The sequence below is a fragment of the Kryptolebias marmoratus genome, linkage group LG13 (genome assembly GCF_001649575.2).
Source record: "Kryptolebias marmoratus isolate JLee-2015 linkage group LG13, ASM164957v2, whole genome shotgun sequence".
NCBI lineage: Eukaryota > Metazoa > Chordata > Actinopteri > Cyprinodontiformes > Rivulidae > Kryptolebias > Kryptolebias marmoratus.
In genome coordinates, this window is record NC_051442.1 from 18,475,234 (window position 1) to 18,494,972 (window position 19,739).

The 19,739-nt window shown below is 40.7% G+C and overlaps 1 protein-coding gene across 3 annotated transcripts in view; it reads left to right on the top strand.

Annotated features, from left to right (window-relative positions):
- Positions 1 to 19,733, top strand: part of gabra3 (gamma-aminobutyric acid type A receptor subunit alpha3) — a 125,205-nt gene extending 105,472 nt beyond the window's left edge. For 2 of the 3 annotated variants that reach the window (XM_017412489.2, XM_017412490.2), the window contains exons 7-11: positions 2,867 to 3,010; positions 7,062 to 7,214; positions 11,108 to 11,313; positions 18,934 to 18,972; positions 19,114 to 19,733. In XM_017412489.2, the coding sequence (XP_017267978.1) occupies positions 2,867 to 3,010; positions 7,062 to 7,214; positions 11,108 to 11,313; positions 18,934 to 18,972; positions 19,114 to 19,434 (863 nt within the window). In that variant the 3' untranslated portion in view covers positions 19,435 to 19,733. The remainder of the gene's footprint in view (positions 1 to 2,866; positions 3,011 to 7,061; positions 7,215 to 11,107; positions 11,314 to 18,933; positions 18,973 to 19,113) is intronic. The other variant, XM_017412491.2, reaches the window with a different exon arrangement.
- The last annotated feature ends 6 nt before the right edge of the window (positions 19,734 to 19,739 follow it).

The window sequence follows — 19,739 nt, forward strand, 5'->3', positions numbered from 1 at the left end:
GCTGCACACAGTATTTTAGTCTTGGAGTACAAGAAGCTATAGAAACGCTCGGGGCTGAAAGTGTAGTCAGAGTGCTAGCAGGATCATTTCTCCAATAAATCAGTGGTAGTATTAACAGCAATGCCAGAGAATAGCCAAAGTCCTATGGATTTATTCTGTGCAGATCAGAAATATCTAGTAAAAGTCACTTCCTCCATCTCATTATTGGTGCAGCGATAGTTCAGATCTTTTGAAGTGAGATTCTCTGAAAAAATATGATCAACTAATATCTTACATGTTGTAAATAGTTCTTTAAATAGCCACACTTTGGAGAAACGGTATTTAATTCTAACCGGACTGAAGAGTCCAAGCAGGGCAGAGACCATAGTGGATTGCTGCAGCATTGAAACGGCTCCAATCTCAAAATTGTCAAAAAAAAAAGTTTGATCAAACTGAAGCTATTAATTATTCTGAACTTTCTGCAAAACCTCACATCAGAAGGTTTGATCTATCACTTTTAAGGTACAAACCCCAGAATTACAAAAGTTTAAAAGTGTTTAATGTTTTAAAATAGGGGTTAGTTGCTGAAAAGTTAGGAAGTCAAGGATCCCAAGCAAGTTTCAATGTCTGTGTAAAAGGGTTTTTTTTGTTTCTGTTTTTTTCAATGCAGAAATGCAAAGACTTTATGTCTGTCAGCATCTGCAGTGTGTAATATTAATGTATTGGGGTACAGGAAGACTGGGGAAGTCTCAGTGTGGCGCATGCCCTCAGGTGGTACAGCATGGAAAACAATCATCATGATCAGATAGCTACATGGGCTCGGCAGAGCCTTGGTAAAAACTATTGTCACTCAGCACAGTTTGCCTCTGACTCCATGTGTAATCTAAACTGTGTTGCTCAAAGAGAATCACATAAATCAACTCGGAACAGAAAAACAGCCGAGTTCTCTGACTATGAGCTCCTCTCAGATGGACAGAAAGACAGTGGACATGCATTCTGTGGTTCTAAGAATCTACATTTTTTTGTTTTTGGTGCAATTGAGTTTTGGGTTTTGTGTTGCGTAGATAAGAAAGATCTTACAAGCTGTTATCGGCAGATTTCTGCACGACTTTAAAACAAAGAGTGATGGTGGATGAGACCAAGTGGCCTATCTGCAGTCCACAGCTTTCTCCAGTTAAAAATGAAACATGAAGAAAAGAACCAGACGACAGTGAATACAAAGTGTTGGGTAACTGAAATCTAGTATTCAGCAAGAATGGACACAGATTTCTCTAATGAAATTGCTATGAATAGTAATTTCAGTTTCTAAACTTTGTTTTTGAATGATAGTAATAAAACAGTGCTAAAAATTGGGGGTGTAAAGGTGCATGTATTAATTATAGCTGTCTCAGTACAGATGTTTGGCTCAGGTACATTAAAATAAACAACAAATACACTAGTCACCGCCCCAACTAGAAGCAGGTGGATCTTTTTGTCTCTCACTGCAACGCGAAGAAGGAACTTGGAAATATCCTTCTTCCATACGTTCGTCTTGTGAGCTGCACAACTTGAAAAATAAGCAACGTACCAACTTCCATTTTTGTGTGTGGATGTGACTAGTCATAAGTAAGGGCCTCATTGAAAATTGGGTTGCCACATCAAAAACCAAGATGGCCACTGCCAATGGGTTGAGGAAACTATACTTTTAAGCAAAATTAAAACTAGTTTCAAATGATTAGGGTAGCCAACAATTAATCTATGGTTGCCAAGGCTACCATTGGCCACCCTCTGGCTCCGACATTGCACCTGGTGGCCAATAAAATTGCTCTCTCCACTCGCCAGGATCCGTCACTCTGCACCGCCTTAGACTTTGAATTTTCACTACAGTAAGTTAAATATATTCTCCCTCCAAACCTTTATGAGTAAAGATGTAATGTAAGACCTCATATTTTGCGAAAAACTTTCTCTAAACTTTCTTCCAGTCAATTCAAAACACACATTAACATGTCCAGCAAGCTAAACACTATCAGGCACCGCAGGAGCAAGCAGAGTGTTAGAGTGTCTGTCTTGACGCTTTAATCAAACAATATTAACACTGAAGGATGTATATCTGTATGCCCTGTTCAGTTACAGTTGAGAAAACCCCTCATCTCGAAAACTAAAGACATTTACTATTCAAGATCCTCAGCGATGGGGGACATCGGCGTGCCGCTTGTATTTAACTGCATGTCACTAACAGCCACACCAGAAAAGAAGCAGAGGGATTTACTATCTAAACACTCTACATCAAACAAATATAAATTATGGCTCAGAATAACAACTCAAAGCTTAAAGGCCTGCCTGTTTGTTTCACGTCAGCTTTATAGAAAAGTTTCCTGGGCATGAACTACAGCAGAGAGCGACAAAAGCTGATATAGCAAGCAGTTAAGTTATATAATGCATGCTTTGAAATGTTCTGCAGGAGGTCAGACATGTATTTATGAGATATTAGAGATGGTTTTTGACACATGGCATGTCAGACGCTGTTTGCAATTCAGACTGGGTGAAAGAAAACAGTACAATATAATTTTATTTTTTAAGTAAACATAGTTGAAAAATCCTAACTTGCTGTACATGTTCCTTTTTTCCTGTTGTACCACTCGTACCACATTGTGACCCTCATATTGAAGTACATGCAAACCTTTATTTTGACATAGCATCACACCCCTAGTAAAGATGCATCTCAACCCAAATCTATGAAGTTGATCAGTAAAAAAAACCCACAGAAATCAGGTTCAGTATTGAAATCGTACTATCCCACAAAAAATCCCTCTCTCATATCAGTTTGCAATCCATCTTTACTATATAATCAGCATGGCAACTTTAATTCATGTTTGCTCCTTTTTTTTGTCCTCACATTGTTGCCCAGATGCTTACACCAACAATGAGGTGATCTACCTGTGGACCCAAGGGGACGAGAGGTCCGTGGCTGTGGCAGAGGGCGGCTCCAGGCTGAACCAGTACGACTTACTGGGGCACGTTATCGGCAAAGAAACCATCAGTTCCAGCACAGGTACGCCACATGCCATTCTCAGCCCAGACAGCAACACAGAATACAGATTCCTGCAGGTGAAATCCGATTAAATTCAGGCGAAAGGTTACAGCACACTGCAATGAGCTGTGCTCCCCGCAGCCTGTGCAGGCTAGGTAATAAAACATGGCATGAAACTTTTTTTTTTTAACAGTGTTTATTTTTTTCTTCATATATTCTGCAACCAATGAAATTGTTTTGATTTGTTTCTTTTGACTTCCACTTGCACTATTTTGTCTTTTCGTATTGAAGCAGTCAACAGTTTCGTGTTTTCTCGTATTTTTTATTTAGCTTCAATTAGTTGTTTCCACTGAGAAAACACACTCTTGTTAGTTGTCAGGGAAACTTTGCAGCACATTTCCAAAGCTCTTATAAAACTATGTGCAAGAGGTGAAAGCCTTAATTTGTTCTCCTTGAGACTTTAGCCTAGAGTCAACTTTAATCAGTGAAAAAAACTGAAAAAAATCTCTAGCCAAAGATTTTGTCGACATGAACTTTTTTTTTTTTTTTCTCATCAAAACTGTAGAACGAGTCCTGGAGGTCATAAAGCTATGTTCCTTTATATTTCTTTCTGCTACTTTATGTCATGCACACTCACTGATTTAAAAAGTTAAGAAGAAATGGTCCAATTTGGACATAATGTGGTCCATATGCAGACCGGTGATGGATATGTAAATGAATCAGTTTGCAAGTAGCTGACACGTCTAATACCAGAGGACACACAGTAAGTGGTGGCATCACGAGTGGAGCAATAGAGCCTCAGACAGTCAGTCAAAACGGTGAGTGAGGGTCAGCAGACACAGAAGATGCCTCATAGACACAGGATAGCCAGCACATGATGGAGTTTGATGGGGTCATGTTGTGTGTTTGCATGGAGCTGGGCAGTTATGTCAAACAATTGCCCAGTTTGTGGGGTGTATGGATGTCACAGTGGACCAATGTCTAAACCAATAGGGTTTTGATGGTAGGTTCTGGTCACCCAAAACAGACTACCCCAAAGGAGGATCATCAAAACTGTGCACCAAGCATCACAGAACCCCGTCACATTCAAACACAGGTAGTGGACTATGGGTTCACTGTTCACTGTCCCATGCTTAGAGTGTCATCACCACCAGAGCAGTGTCATAACTGGGGGCATGGACTGATGACGAGGGGCGTTGTATCCCACTCAGCAACGAATCTGGCTTCTGCGTTACCATAGATGACAATCGTGCGCTCATTTGGCAGCGATGACTAGAGCCGAAACGATTCATCGAATAACTCATCAATTACAAAAGTTCCCTGAGGCAAAAATCTTTTCGGTTTTTCCCTTTGTTTTTTCTTTGCTTTGTTTAATCCACGTGACCGCACAATGCTCAGTGGGCACAGTGTTTCGCACGGACAATTATTACTGTCAGACGACACGCTTGTGCGACATCATGTACAACGACAGAAGAAAGACAATAACGAGGAGAAAACATACCAAAGGTTTCAGTCTGTATTAGACAGGAAAAAAAACAAAAATATTCTACAGTTAGGCCACATTAGTTTATAGCAATAGCACAACTTTAACAGCTTTGTGGTGAATTCCTCGCAGGCATACTGAATGTTTACAATGGGGCCGACAAACTGACAGAGCATCTTGAATCATCAGGCACAAACTGGACTGCGGAGTTATAAGACGCCAGACAGGGGCTGTAACAATACACACCGAAGGACGAACAGTCCCGATGTGCCTTTACGCACAGTCTTGCAGCTTACTTCAATGGGAAATTAAATTCAAAAACTAATAAATTTCTTCCAGTGGCCGTGGGCCAGCTTGCAGCAGTATCGCAGTTCAGGGAATTTCAGGGGGCAATTGGGGGGGGGACACACACCCTGCTGACGTGGGACCAGCAGTGTGCCCAGTTCTGTTTATCCATTTGAACTAATATTATAATCATTGTAGCACAGACCCATGGCAGACATAAGGCAGTTTTATTTCCTTTTCACCTCTCAGTCTGGGTGCTTAACTTTTTTTGTCAGTGAGTGTTTTTTTTGTTTCTTTGACTACATTTATACAAAAAAATAAAAATAAAAATACCAAGATGAACCTGAGAAGTGTTCCTCTGTCAGACACGAGAGTAACATCATGCACCAGCTTTAGGTAACAGAGCGAAGAGATCGGAAGAAGAGTCGAACACCCGACTACAAAGCTGAAGGTTGCTTCTGTTAATCACTGGCAGAGAGCAGAGCTTACAGCTGAGCCACGCTAGCTTCCCATTTAGAGAGATTTAACCTGTTTGCTCATGCAGCTCTCAGGAGGGGAGTTACAGAGTCACAGAGATTCGTCAGACTTTAAAGACGAAATATGTCGTGCTCCTGCCTAGTTGCTGGTTTCCAAGCAGATGTTTGAATAACTAAACTTATCCAGCTCTAAAAGGGACGAACTCCTTGAGCCCACCCTAATTGTTGTGCTTCTTCAAACAGGAATCTCATTTCTTTTTGACTGTAATCTTAATGGACTACAGTGAGCAGAGGGAACAGGCAGATTTCAGCCTCTCCAGTCCCAGTCAGAATCTCGTCAGACAAAACACCTCAGGGAGCGGAGGCTTGTTTTCCTCATATCTCTGCAACACAGATTGCAAACCTGGGTTGGAGAGCCAGTGCTCAGGGAAACTGAATCTGGCTGTTTGCTGCCATCACTGACAAATACAAATGGGTGGGAAAGACGCAGGCACACATTCTTCACTTACAGAGAGAGAGAGAGAGAGAGAGAGAGAGAGAGAGAGAGAGAGAGAGACGGAAAAATGGAAATGTATTTAGGGTGGAATATTCTAGTGAAATTAAATATTTCAGAAATTGCAGATTTCATTTTGGCTTGCAAGCATCTTTAGAGAGCAGTGTACAACACAAAAACATGTCCTGATCCAGAAAAAAATTTTTGCATTTATAACAGATGTTTGGTTTAATTTACTTTCAGTTGGTTTTTTTCTGATGTGAATTAAAATGCGTAGGGGCTTTTTGTTGTAACATCACCCTTATTTAAAGAAAAAGTTCATACTTTTTGATGGTTGGGGAAACTGAATCTGGCTGTCTTGTAGCTCTCTGAACAACCTGTTTACCAGTTTGTAGAAACAGAGTGACTGCATTAACAAGGAAACGGCTAATTTCTGCATCTTCAAACCATCAACATGAATAAAGATTCCATTAACTTCCACTGTCCAAAATTCAATTAACTAATTGAAACTAATGGTTTTGGAAAAATGTCCTATTTCTTTATATGAAGGGACAGTACCTTTAAAACCTGTACAGTAATCAGCCACCAGGGGGTGCTTGACCTTTGTGGTTTCAATTTCCATATTCAGGTCCTGTCTGTAGTTATAATATAGATGCGTCCTACGCTAAAGCTTCATAGTGGTTCATGCCAACACTATTTTAAAATCCTTGACACCACATTACACAAGTATTCTGGCAGAAATGTGGTATTCCTACAGGAAGTGCTACAGCTAGCTGTTGTTGACACTGTTTACATTCACAGATAAGCACAGAATTCTGTTTAAATATCTGTAATGTGAAGCTGAAAACAATGTAAAGATTTATACAATAATGTTAGCATGAACCATTTAGAAATTTTTTGAGCTTCAAGTGCAATAATCCACTTTTGTACTTGACCTTGCTTGGACTAGCCATTAGCTCTTCAGTCCTGTCAGAACTGAACTCTGTAGCTCCAACCTCAGGCTGTTCAGAGAGCTATCTACAACAGGTAAGATATTAATTGCTCATAGCCTTTCCACAAAACATCACTTTAAAAGATGTGAGTTGCTGCTTTATCCGAACCTAACCGTCACCAAACCTGCTTTAAACGATAGCGATTTTGTCTGCTTTTTGTTTTTGACTGAAGTGTAAAAATGATTAGGAATTAAACATCTGGTGTTTTTATGCCGTGTTCACAGAGTCAGTCAACTTCTAACTAGTATTTTTGATGTTCAAGCAGCACATTCGTTGCTCCCAGCTGGTTGTGTTAATAATCCCAACTCTCTTTGTCACTCTCTTTCTGTGCTCCCCCCCTCAGGAGAATATGTAGTGATGACAACATATTTCCATTTGAAACGGAAAATTGGCTATTTTGTGATTCAAACCTACCTCCCGTGCATCATGACTGTCATACTGTCTCAGGTCTCCTTCTGGCTTAACAGAGAATCCGTTCCTGCGCGCACTGTATTCGGTAAGTCTGAAATAAATGATTCATTACTCAGTTCAGATCACTCTGGGACAGGGATTTTGATTTGGGAGCTTAGTATTTGTCTGGTTCGATTTGAAGGGCTCCTACTTACTGCACAGTATAGATGAAACAGTAGGTTTTAACAGCCCAAAGTAATCCCACTGGTGTTACCGTACGGCTCAGATTGCATATGTTTACTGACTGAGACGGGAAGTTATAAAAGCAGCGGGAGATCAAACCTTGCTTATTCTTTGCAAAAACCTGAAATCCTGTACATAAAATCTAAATCCAAGCATTTAGGAAATGTCTAATATTTAACAAAATGTTAGGGGGAAATGATTTTGGCATTCAGCTATTCTTGATTCAGCATGAAGCATTAATGAAGACTTTTTCTTTTCTATGAAGTGTTGTATAAAAGCGATACTGAAGCGCCTACTAATTAAAGTCAAACAGATTCTAAAAGCTGTCGACTTTATCTCAGTGGCATTGATTTTTACACCAAAATCATTTCTCTGCAAAAACCGCCCCAAGTATATTTTTAATAGTTACCAGAAAATCATTTCAGCCACTTGATTAATGGTATTTTAACGACTGATGTTCCTCACAATGGGAGAGAAACGTTGGAATCACACAGTGATCGGGGCGAATTCCTTATTTTTTCCTCATAAGCTTTGTATTTTTTTTTTACAAATTAATGTGTTTTGATTAACACTTAGATTTGGGGACATCTGGTTTACTTGAAATATGCTCCTTCATGTGAATATATTTGTTTAAAACTTTGTCACTAACTGTTGGAGTCAACTTTAGCAGAGTATCTCATGAACCACGGGACAGATTTTAATAAAACTTTCAAAAAGTAATCATTGGATGTACGTCTACAACTGATTGACCTTTGAAGTCAATCCAATTCAAAATGGCCGCCACAGTTAACTGACTTTGGAAAACACAAAAATGGCTGTAACTCAGTCAGTTTTACAGCAATAGAGCAAAAATGTGATGTGAAAACAAAGCTGAGAATCAATCAGTTCCAACACGTCCTCCTAGCACTACACATTGTGCAAGATCTTTCCTTGAAGCTTTGGCACTAACTATTACTCCGCTCTTTTTGTCTGTTAGCAAAATTTCTCTTGAACCAATGGACAAATTTTAATAAAACGTTTTGCAAGTAACCATTGGATGCACATCTACAACTGATTAGCTTTTAGTCAATCCAATGCGAGACAGCCGCCCCAGCTAATCAGCCTTTTCAAACACACAAATGGCCGTAGGTCGGCCCGATTTACAGGTATTGAGCTAAAATTTGATGTGGTAGTAGCTGAAAGTCAATCCTAATGTACAGTATACGCCAAGTTCTAATACATCACATTAGATCTTGCAATATTGCGTGAGATGGCGCATAATGTTATTTTAGGTTTAATCAAAATGGCTATAACTCTGTCCCTGTCTCATCATAAGATGATCTTAGTTTAAAACTCTGACGGTATGTATTCTGTTAGGAAAAGATTGGTTCTTAGATCGATAATGAATCCATCTCAGTCCAGAACTGATTTGGGCTCTATGAGTCTTTGAGTCGCCCCTCGACTCTCTGAAGCGAGTTTGGCCTCCTTGTTCTTCCTCACAACCTTCCTGTTTAGCATCTCCGGTGGATCAGTTTTTATGAGATAAGATAGACTGGAACAGAGAGGAGATTGTTTTCGTGTGGTTGGATTGGGTGACCACTGTCCGAACCAAATCACATTCCCGGCAGCGCTGGCCGAGCGGGCTGGAATGGGAAATGATCTGTGAAATTTCCAGTTTACACCTCGGTGAATTCATTTCCAGATTAACTCATTTTAGTTGGCAGCGGTCTGCGAGGCCCTTTTCACAGTCTGAACTTTTCACTGAAGGTAACAGAATCCAGCAAACAAGCCTGCTTCTACTCAGACGAGACGATAACATCTGTCTTTTACCTGAAGAAAAGTCATTTAATTTTTCCAACTTTAGTCCTAAAATGTAGTTAAATAAAGAGCTGATATTATTGGGGTTTTTTTGTTTTTATATTTATTTATTGTAGATAGGTGCTCAGCATCACATGGGGATCCACTTATTTATTTATTTATCCAACAAGCCGTGCTACAGCCGTCTTCAAACCAAAACCCCTGCACAATGCAGCCTTTGTAATGGTTTCATGCATTGAGAAATAGTTCTTGGTTTGATTCTGAAATGCTGACCCAGTGCACTTGTGATGTTCACGCATCAGTGAACTGTGTCAGCAGTTTGAAGCTCAACTTTCTGACTTTGTACAGTAGGTTATGTAAAGCTCTACAGCAACGTGGACAGGACTGTTGTTTTAATGTTCAAACCTTTTGCATGAATCAAACTCTGACTCTAAAAACAAATTAGAACCAGTGTAAGGACTCTATTTTAAAGCAGCAACAGACACAATTTTTATGCTTGGCACAGCATTGCTCTCCAAGAATGCTATATTATGTTATTTATTTGTTCTTTTGTGAGGGCAGATTATGAGACATCACTGAGTCCATCCTATTGTATTGTATTGTATCGCATCATATACTGTATCGTATCAGATCACATCATATCTTAGAGTATTGTATAGGTCCATAATATAGTGTATCATATATCAGATTTCATCATAGTGTATCATTTATCATAATAGTGTATCATATATCATCAGTAATGCAAAACTCTGATTTTTCTGCTCCATCTATGTTCCAACCTTCATCTGTGGTTATGAGGTTTGGATCATGACCCCAGATACATGCGGCTGAAATTGGCTTCCTTCTTAGGGTGCCCACGTTCAGGCTTAGAGATAATATGAGGATCTCCGTCAAGCAGGGGGAGCTTGGAGTAGAGCTGCTTCTCCTCCTTATTGAAAGGAGTCAGCTGAGGTGGTTCGGGCATCTGATTAGGATGCCTCTCACCTGAGGTTTTCTGGGCAAGTCCCACTGGTACAAGACCCCAGGGCAGACCCAAAACTCACAGGAGGGATTATGGATCCTCTCTGACATGGGAACGCCTTGGGGTCCCCCAGGAGGAGCTGGAGATTGTTGCTGGGAAGAGAGAGGTCTGGGTTTCTCTCCCCAATCTGTTGTCTCCACGACCCAACCACGGATAAGCAGTACAAGATGGATGTATCGTTACAGTGTACCTCATATCATAGTGTGTCATAGATCACATCAAAGTGCATTCTATCATATCATATCATCCATCCATCTTCTACCACTTATCTGTGGTCGGGTCTCAGAGGCAACAGGTCCAGAAGAGAAACCCAGACCTCCCTCTCCCCAGCGACACTCTCCAGCTCCTCCTGGGGAATCCCAAGGCTTCCCAGGTTAGAGAGGATACATAATCCATCCAGCAAGTTCTGGTTCTGGCCTGGGGTCTTTTCATCGGGCGTCCAGGAGGCATCCTAATCAGATACCAGAACCACCTTAACTGGCTCTTTTTGATGATATCATATCACATCATGTATCATATTGTATTTTGAATAAGAATGGTCAATACTTGTGTATATAGCACCTTTTTCACCTCTCCAGCGTCTGGTCATCACTTTACAGTGGTTCTGATTCAACCTCATCCACTTCTTTCTCCCATACAGTATATTTTACCCTCCGCATCCAACTCGTTTATATTCTCACTCATACACTAATAGGCACATCAGGGGTGTCGGTGTCTTGCCCAAGGACATTTCTGCACTCTGCAGGGGGTGGGGATCAAAACCCCAGCCCTCTGACAGCCTCCCTGCTACTGGGCCAGAACCACATCATACTGTACCATATTTGATCATATCATATTGCATCAAAATTCACCTGAGCCTGTAAAAAGTAAAAAATAAAAAAAGTACTTTGACTTTTTCCCTGCAAGAGAAATGATTCCTGTTTTCGTTCTGTCCTCAGGGGTCACCACTGTCCTAACCATGACCACCCTGAGCATCAGTGCTAGAAACTCCCTGCCTAAGGTGGCCTATGCCACTGCTATGGACTGGTTCATGGCTGTGTGCTATGCCTTTGTCTTCTCTGCCCTGATTGAGTTTGCTACAGTCAACTACTTCACCAAACGCAGCTGGGCATGGGATGGGAAAAGAGAGGGCATGGAAATAAGGGTGAGTGATTAAAAGCAATATCTCATGCCTGTACTTCGGAATTAACGGCATTTTGTGACAAAGTGTAGCATTTATCTCTGAAAGACCTTTCTGTTTGTCAAATTAGGTTTGATAACAATGTTTGTTTATTTAAAAAAAAAACTTCTGAGTCATTTTCTACTGTGGGAGTGGTGAGGGGAAGCTGCACTTCAGAAACACATAAAAAGTTTTTTTGTTTTTTTTTTACACAGCCTTGAGTACTCTGTAAGGACTTTAAAGAGACCTTTTATTTATTCATTACCAGCCAAATGGAACGGGAACATCGGGGCGGAACAGTGAGAGTAAAAACAGAAGTAAACTCCCAAAGACGTTGGCCCTGATTTACAATCGCGGCATATGTTCAGCTCTCGTTCTAAAGGCAGTGTGAGCTCATTCTCTCCTGAAAGGATCCTTACATCTGCAAGCTGATTAGAAAAATGGAGCGTGCTTTCCATAAAATAAATCGCCCAAGGCTGACTGGTTTGTTTTAGGGTTTTTTTTTCCTTATAGCATAAAAGCAGATGAATCATAACTTTAAGGTCTTTTACTTATTTGTCGATGGTGTGGACTGCTTGTGTGTTTACTAGGATACAGAAGGGGAGATAGAAAGACAAATTGGCTGTGAGTGTTTTAGCATATCGCTATTGGAGCTTGACCCATTTTACGGTGCTGGTTGTAGTCGGAGCGAACAGTTGATTTGGTGCAGACGACTCCCAATAAGATTCCTTAAATAAACGATCAAATGAACAAAAGAAGAAAAAAAACTGGTGCTAATTTATTTGATGGATTTCTTTGCTTCACATTTGTCAACAGTCTGTTCGGATTCACAAACTGAGACGTCAGACTGCGAACAAAATGTTTTCCTCCAGCCAAGAGCGAGATTTAGATTTGTGTGTTTTAGTTAATAATTAACTGGTTCCTTGATCAGTCACTTTAACAGATCTCTGTAAGTTGTCAGAAGCTGTCAGAGTTACATCAAACTGGGTTTTTTTGTGGAAGAAGAACGTAGTTTTCTAAGTGCTGAAGAGGAGAGCTGGCAAACACCAACATGGGCAGGAAATGCTTTTGCCTGCCCATGTTCCTTCTATTAATTGCAGTCTATTTACTGTTCACATAAAAGTCTCATTAAGCTGAAATGATTGTTTTAGATACTGTTGCTTTCAACTAGGACATGGTCAAAAAAATACGACTTTAAACTAATTTAGGCAGAAATGCTCCCTGTAGATGTCTGCCTGCTTTTACTGCTGCATTTGCAGCATTACCTCTATTTTCCTTAAAGGAACAGCTCAAATCTTTTGAAGCATGGTTCTGTGGCAAGGCCTTGAACCATTATTATCTTACCTGTTGTAGATGGCTCTTTGAACGAGCTCAGTTTGGAGAAATAGAGCTTAATTCGGACCAGATTGACGAGCTAACAGCTAGTCTGAGAGTGGTCAGGACCAAGGTGGACGTCTGCTGCATTAAAACAGCTCTAATCCCAAAAATTTCAAAGTGGTTTGTACAAATGCTATTTTTATAAGCTGTACATCATCAGCAATTTAGCATTACATGGTTATTTACATAGAATTTTGTGACTATCAAGTGCAAATAGTAGCAGCAGCTATCTGTAGCACTCGCAGTGCAGCCTGGAGGACTTCAGGCTGGAATATTGTAACATTCCTGTCGCAATAACTGTGAGGTTTATAAAGTAGCCTTTTAAGATGGCAGCTGTTCTCTTTGCTTTAGCGCCACCCTCAGACCAGGTGTTAGCTCGTCTGTCCTGTCAGAACCTAGCCCAGTTTCCGTCTACAACAGGTAAGATATTAACTGTCCGTGACCTTCCCGCGGAACCCCACTTCAAAAGATCTGAAGTATCTCTTCAATTTTTCATGGCCACGAAGTGTTGTCCTAAGACTGTCCCGAGGCTACGGGTGTTACGGTCTGTTTGAAACCAGGTTCAAGCTTGAATCGTCCCGTTTAGATTTAAAGTGACAATGAAAACAGGAACGCTGTAGGCAGGGCTGCAAATAACCACCGTGATAGTGGAAGCCTTTTTACTTGTGCCGTGGGGCCTTCCATCAGATCAAACATTTAACTTGAAAGAAAGGGATGGATTCAGCTAAAGTGTCTTGAAGTTGCAGCTTCTTCAAAGCAGTATGCAAACCAGTGAGCGAGCTCACAGGGGGTGTCTCTTTTTTTTTAATCGAAGATATGGGTAAAACAATGAAGTACACAACAACACAAACACCCCAGGATAAATTAAGATGTAGCTAAAACGGTTATTACTATCTCACGCTTTTTATTATTCCGGTTTCAGGCTGATTACGGCAGATAATCTGTCATAAAATGCAATATAAATCTACATCTACTATCAGATACTTGTTCAAATGATAAGAGTCCCACTGTAAATAGAGTGAAACTGTCTCAGATGAACGCTTCGCTTCGGCTGCTGATGTATCATAAAACACTTGTCAGCCAGAGATGGAAGAAAGAAGTCGTTTCTGCCGTGACAGACAGCGTGCCGCAAATCTTTTGATTGTTTGACACAATCAGTGCAGCTTGACTTTTTTTATTTATTTATATTTTTTTAATAACCTAACCATTTGGTCCACAGACAGACAGGCAGAAATGCAAAAACGCTGCTGTGGAACTTTTTAGTCAGATTTTTTTTTTTTTTTTTCTGATTGCTCGTCTTAATGGACTCCCTGAGAACAGCCTGGCCCGGGCACTCAGGGGCTGTGCTGAGCATGCAGTTGTCATGATAGATAAAAAAAATAAAAATTTAAAAATGAGGTCATAGTGACAGACAAGACACTCCCATCAGGATCCCTGCTAAGATGAGCAACTGCAAAGCAATCGAACTTTAATATATGAAGCAAAACTAAATCGTCAAACGCAGGACGTTTAGTGGAAACAGCGGGTTGCTTTTTTTTTTTTTTATATATCTAAAACTATAAGCTGGAAACAAACTCATTCAGATTAACTCAGCTGCTTCAAAAGCATCAGTGTCATTTTATTTATTTCTTGCCACCTGACATTCTGTTTGGCAAGTCACCTGCCTCATTATCGTCCCCCTTTTCCCAGCTGAAGGTGTAATTATTGTGGAGAAATTTTTGTTAGGAAAGCAATTTTTTTTTTTTTTTTTTTTTGACACATGACGTGATTTGACAGACCTGCAGGAGAAATTAGGGGCTGATTGCAACCAGCCTAGGCAGAAGCACCGGCTGCGGATGTCCCTGCCATGGAGTGAGCGCGGTTTCACATGAACCTGCACCTGCGTCACAAGCGGCTCCAGCTACAGACATTTTAGCACAGTAATGTCTCCGAAGGTGAAGCCTGTCGTCACCCCTCCCGGCAGGTGCAGATCTGCTCTGCGAGAGGCTTTTTTTAAGGGTCAAATGGAAGAAAATGTTCAAGTAGGAATGGGTTCTTTTTAGTTTAAAAGGCTCCATATTTTTATTGTTTACAGCAGTTCTACAGCTGATCTTTTGCCTCTTATAAAGCTTTTTTTTATTGCTCCACTTAAAAAGTAAGTCAAAGTATTATCAAGAACTATACTACTTGGTAGTTACACTCCACTCTCATACTCCCACATTATGACATAATCAGCATTATTAAAGCTGCAGTTCAAATTTTTTTAAATGGGGTTCTGTGGAGAGGATGAGAACAATTAATACCCTACCTGTTGTAGATAGCTCTTTGAATGGCCTCAGTTGGATAAACAGATAGTAAAGGAATAGTTCTGTCAGATCGTTATCAATTGTTAGTACCTTGTCAGCCATAGAGCCTGGAATTTGGAGAAAAAGGCAAAAGTCTTCATCCAGGCTAGGCTAACGGCTAGCCAAAAGGGAGCCCATTGTTTATTGTCTTTCAGGCTTATTAAACAACTCTTTCTCACCAAACAATGTACCGATGTGAAAGAAAGCCACTAACACCAGTATGTTGTTTTTGAGAAAAGGTTCTTTTTTAAGCTTGAAAAACAATAAACTTGGGCTGTGGTTTGGCTAACCATTAGCCTAGCCTGGACGAAGACTTCTGCCCTTTTATCATAGTCCGTATGACTGATGTCATGATGATAAAGTACTAACTAATGATAACTTTTTGATAGAACATCTCTTCAAAAATAATAATACTACCCCTTTAAATCTGACCAGATTGAGGAGCTAATGGCTAGTCTGAATCCGGCCAAAACCAAAGTAGATCTATGTTTTTTTCAAAAAAGCTAATCCAATCTCAAACATTCCATAGTGGTTTAAACAAATGTTTTTTTATGAACCTGTACATCGCAGACTATTTCACACGCTTCATTTATTTACATGACATCTGTTATTTGCAAACACAAAATGCAGCAGCAGCGGTAAGCTGCAGCATTTCCAGTGCAGCTTGGAGAACATAGTGCATCATATTTATGCTGGAATAACTGTGTAATGTCAAATTAAAAGCCATATAAATGCTTATAAACATCAGTCCAATCAGAATTACAGTTTATTCAAACTGAGGTCATTCGAAGACCTATGTACAACAGGTAAGATATTAACTGTTCATAACCTTTTAACAGAACCCCACTTCACAACATCTGAACTGTCTTTTTGTTAAATATGCCCACACCTCATCTCCTGTCATAAAAGTGAACAAACTGTGCCGTCGTTGCGCCCATGACTCTTCATCACTCGCCGCCACGGTTAAATTCTCCAGCAACAGTTTGCCAAACTTAGGAAGACGAGGTCACATTCTTCTCAAAGCAAGCCAAATCAGTTTTAACAGTGCACAAGCATGTCTTGGCAGAAGTAAATTACACAAAGTGACACATAACTCATAACAAAATGCGCACAGCCCGATGCCACAGACGGTTTCCCCGATAATTAGACCATATAAATTACTGCAGATGACACCTCGGCGAAAAAGCAACAGAAAAATGACTCGGCGGAGCTCGTTCATCAGGTTACTGTGCAAAGAACATTCTTAATGCCAAAGACTGTGGGGCCCAGTGATGCCTGATTGAGGTCATATCACACGTTACAGAAGTAATTCCTTTTTTCTGCTGATGCAAGGCGTCGTTGACTGAGGAGCCAGGCGGTGTTAGATGGAGGAGCATGACGTTATCAGGGGCCATCGTCGCAACCCTCCGCCGTTCGCAGGCTTTCATAGACCTCGGGAAGACTTGCAGTGGAAGCAGAATAAAGGTCGCTCTCATATTGTTGTCCTGCTTACTTAAAGAGAAAACCCCAACCGCAGCACACGTGTCTCCCACTCTTAACTTTCTAGTCACCTTGAACTGAAGAGTCTCAAAGTTTCCGTGTTAACTTCTGTCGGGATTCTTGTTATTTCTCACATTAAAAGGCCTGTTAATGAGGTGTTTTTCCTACACTGAATGGACATACTACCACTTGAACATGTACAGAAATGTTGTTTGCTCGCATCGTTTTGTGTATAACAATGAAGCTCCGACACGTTTGTCTTGAGAAGCTGTGTTCCGAAGCCGATTGCCTGCGAAGGAGCAAAAGGAGGACGTTAGTTATCCCGATTAAAAGATAGTAAAGGGGAAATTGAATCAAGCTGAAAAGAGGTCTCAAAGGGGGGGAGAGAAAAGGTGTAAGAAAGAAAAGCTCTTTTCATGTTTTTCTGCAGACCTGAAAGTGGCTACAGTCAGAATGGATGGTCTGAAGGAAATTACCACAGTGCAAACCCACACTGCGTGCCACACAGGAAACTGGAAGTCTGCTCAGTAATCCATCTTACTGCCCTACTTGTGCCCCCCTCCCCCAACCTCCACCCCCTCCGCCTCCACGCCCACATCCAACGGCGCAGCATCGCGCCGAGCTCCGTTTGGCTGACAGGATCCTCCAGAGATGCATGTTTAGTTATGAGAGAGTGGCGAAGTAGCAAATAAAGAATGTGTCTTCCTGTGCGGTTTCAAAGTGAAAGACAAACTAATCATGGCTCGGCAGTAGCAGTTAGGCAGCAGACGCCAGCTTGTTTTATCACACACACACACACACACATACACTCAGCCTTTGTCATGTTTGTTTTATCACAAGCTGTTTGCCTGAAGAGGCCTGGCTCCCTTCATTGATACAGTTTGTCAGACATGTTTTCAGGCACTATTGCTTTGCTTTGTTTTTAATCCTCTCTGTTGTTACTGCTGCTGTTAGCAGCATCAGACGCCCGGTTCTGAAGAATAAAACGCTTCCTTTTTCCCCCTCTCCTCAAAAGGAGAAATTCCAGTCATATTAAAATGGAGTTCCGTAGTAAAGGTTTTGAACAGTTAATATCTTACCTGCTGTAGATAGTTCTTTGAACAAACAGGGTTCGGAGAAACAAAGTCTTTGTCCGACAGCATTGGTGAGCTAACACAGCCTAGACTAAAGAGATTTGTGGCCATTTTAAAATAACAATCCTTTAAAATTTCATATGGTTTATGCAAATGATATTTTATGGACCGCTGTCAGTTTCGCGTTATATGGTTCGTCACATAGAAATCTGTAGTTATTTGCAGTTTCTAAAAGCAGCAGAAGCAACTAGTTGTAGCACATCCAGCCAGAATATCGTACTAATTTTGCCAAAATAGGCATGAAATGTGAAAGTTACGAAAACATAAGGAATTAGAGATTAAATTAAAGAATTAAAGAAGGCTCGTCAACGCCAGTCTCCATTCTCACAGTTTATGCTGTGAGAATGTGAGATTCCGTTTCACGAATCTTAACATCGCCGTCAGTTTTTGCATTATAAGGTAATTTACAGAGAATTCTGTTGCTCTTTGCCATTTCTAAAAGCAGCAGGAGCAGCTAGCTGTAGCACCTCCGGCAGGAAATTCTCCATGTTTCTTCCAAATTGACATCAGTGTGGAGGTTTAAGTCGTAGCATTTTTATGAACCTCTCTGATATTTCAAATACTGGAACTGGCCCTGCTCTAACAAGCCATTATTAGCTGACCAAAGTGGATTGAAGCCATTTTAAAATAACTTCAATCTTTAAAATCTCATAGTGGTTCATGCTAATGCCATTATTTAAACTTTTACACAGACAGCATTTTTTACATATATTCATATTATTATTCCTGCAGAAAATGAATGGAATTGCTTCAGGACCTGCTTCAGACTGACTGCACAGGAAGGGCTACAGCTAGCCCCTGCTGTCACCATTTGCTCTTGAAAATAAGCATGGAGTCCTTTTATGAATAACTAAAGATTGCAAAACTGACAGAGATATAAAGTACCGTTTGCATAAACCCCTATTAAAATGTGAAAATCAGTTGTTTTCAGATGGCAGCAATTCTTTTTGGTCTTTTAGCTCATCCGTCCTGTCAGATTTAAACTCTATTTATCCAAACTGAAGTTGTTCAATGAGCTATCTACAGCAGGTAAGATATTAACTGTTTACATTCTTATTCTTTTTTATTTCACCAGCTTAATAGTTTTGTCATATTTTTCCTCGTTGTTTTGTTTTGTTTGTTTTTTTCCTTTCTGCGGTCCAGATTTGTATAATGTCGTATTGATTTGACAATAATAGAACTGTAAAATGTTCAAAATCACTTCCCGTTAGATATTGATGAATAGAGTCTGTAAGTTGGGTAATTTTTACTATAATCGGTAAACTTTTTTTCTTTTCTACTTTTCTTTTCAGGAACCGTTTCAGGCTAACATGGCCAGGATTAAAGATATGGTTAGGCTTTTGTTTTGTTCTTGTGTGTGTCGTGTCTCGTGGTTGTTGCTTCTATTTCCTCTTTATGAGTTCAAATGGAAGTATTGTTTTAGTCTGGTGCGTCGCTTCTGACGACTTTAAACTGCCCTCCTTCCTTTGCAGAGGAGAGAATCCGCCACTCTGTCCAAGAAGGCGAACAACACCTTCAACATAGTCGGCACCACCTACGGCATCAACGTCGCCAAAGACCAGGGCTTGACGACCATCTCCAAGAGCGCCTCGGCGTCGTCTGCAAAACACGCCTTCCTGCAGAGATTCGAGGACCCCTACCTGGAGGCCAAGAAATCCTACAACCGTGTCAGCAAAGTGGACAAGATATCGCGCATCATTTTCCCAGTTCTGTTCTTCATTTTCAACTTAGGCTACTGGGCCACGTACGTCAACAGAAAGCCCGCCATCATGAAGGCAAACAACCTAAACTGAGTTCCGCCCAATCATCAGGGAGGGTAGACAGGTTCGCAGGAGGCCAAGTCCATTACATCTTAACGAGCGTGTATGTGTGTGCGCATGTTTGGTGTGTTTCTTCTTTTTTGGTTTTTTTATTCCCCCCCCCTTTAAACGTTTGATAGTTTGCACGGCTGTATAGATGAAAGTTTAGCAAACATTAGAATTCCCACGTCGTGTTGGACTTTGGAGGAGGCCCGCTCCTCTCATCGGTCTGTGTTTGTGTGGCGTTCCTTTGCTCCGCTCCACTCTCAGCTCTGGCCCTGTTCCCCTGCTCTGACTGT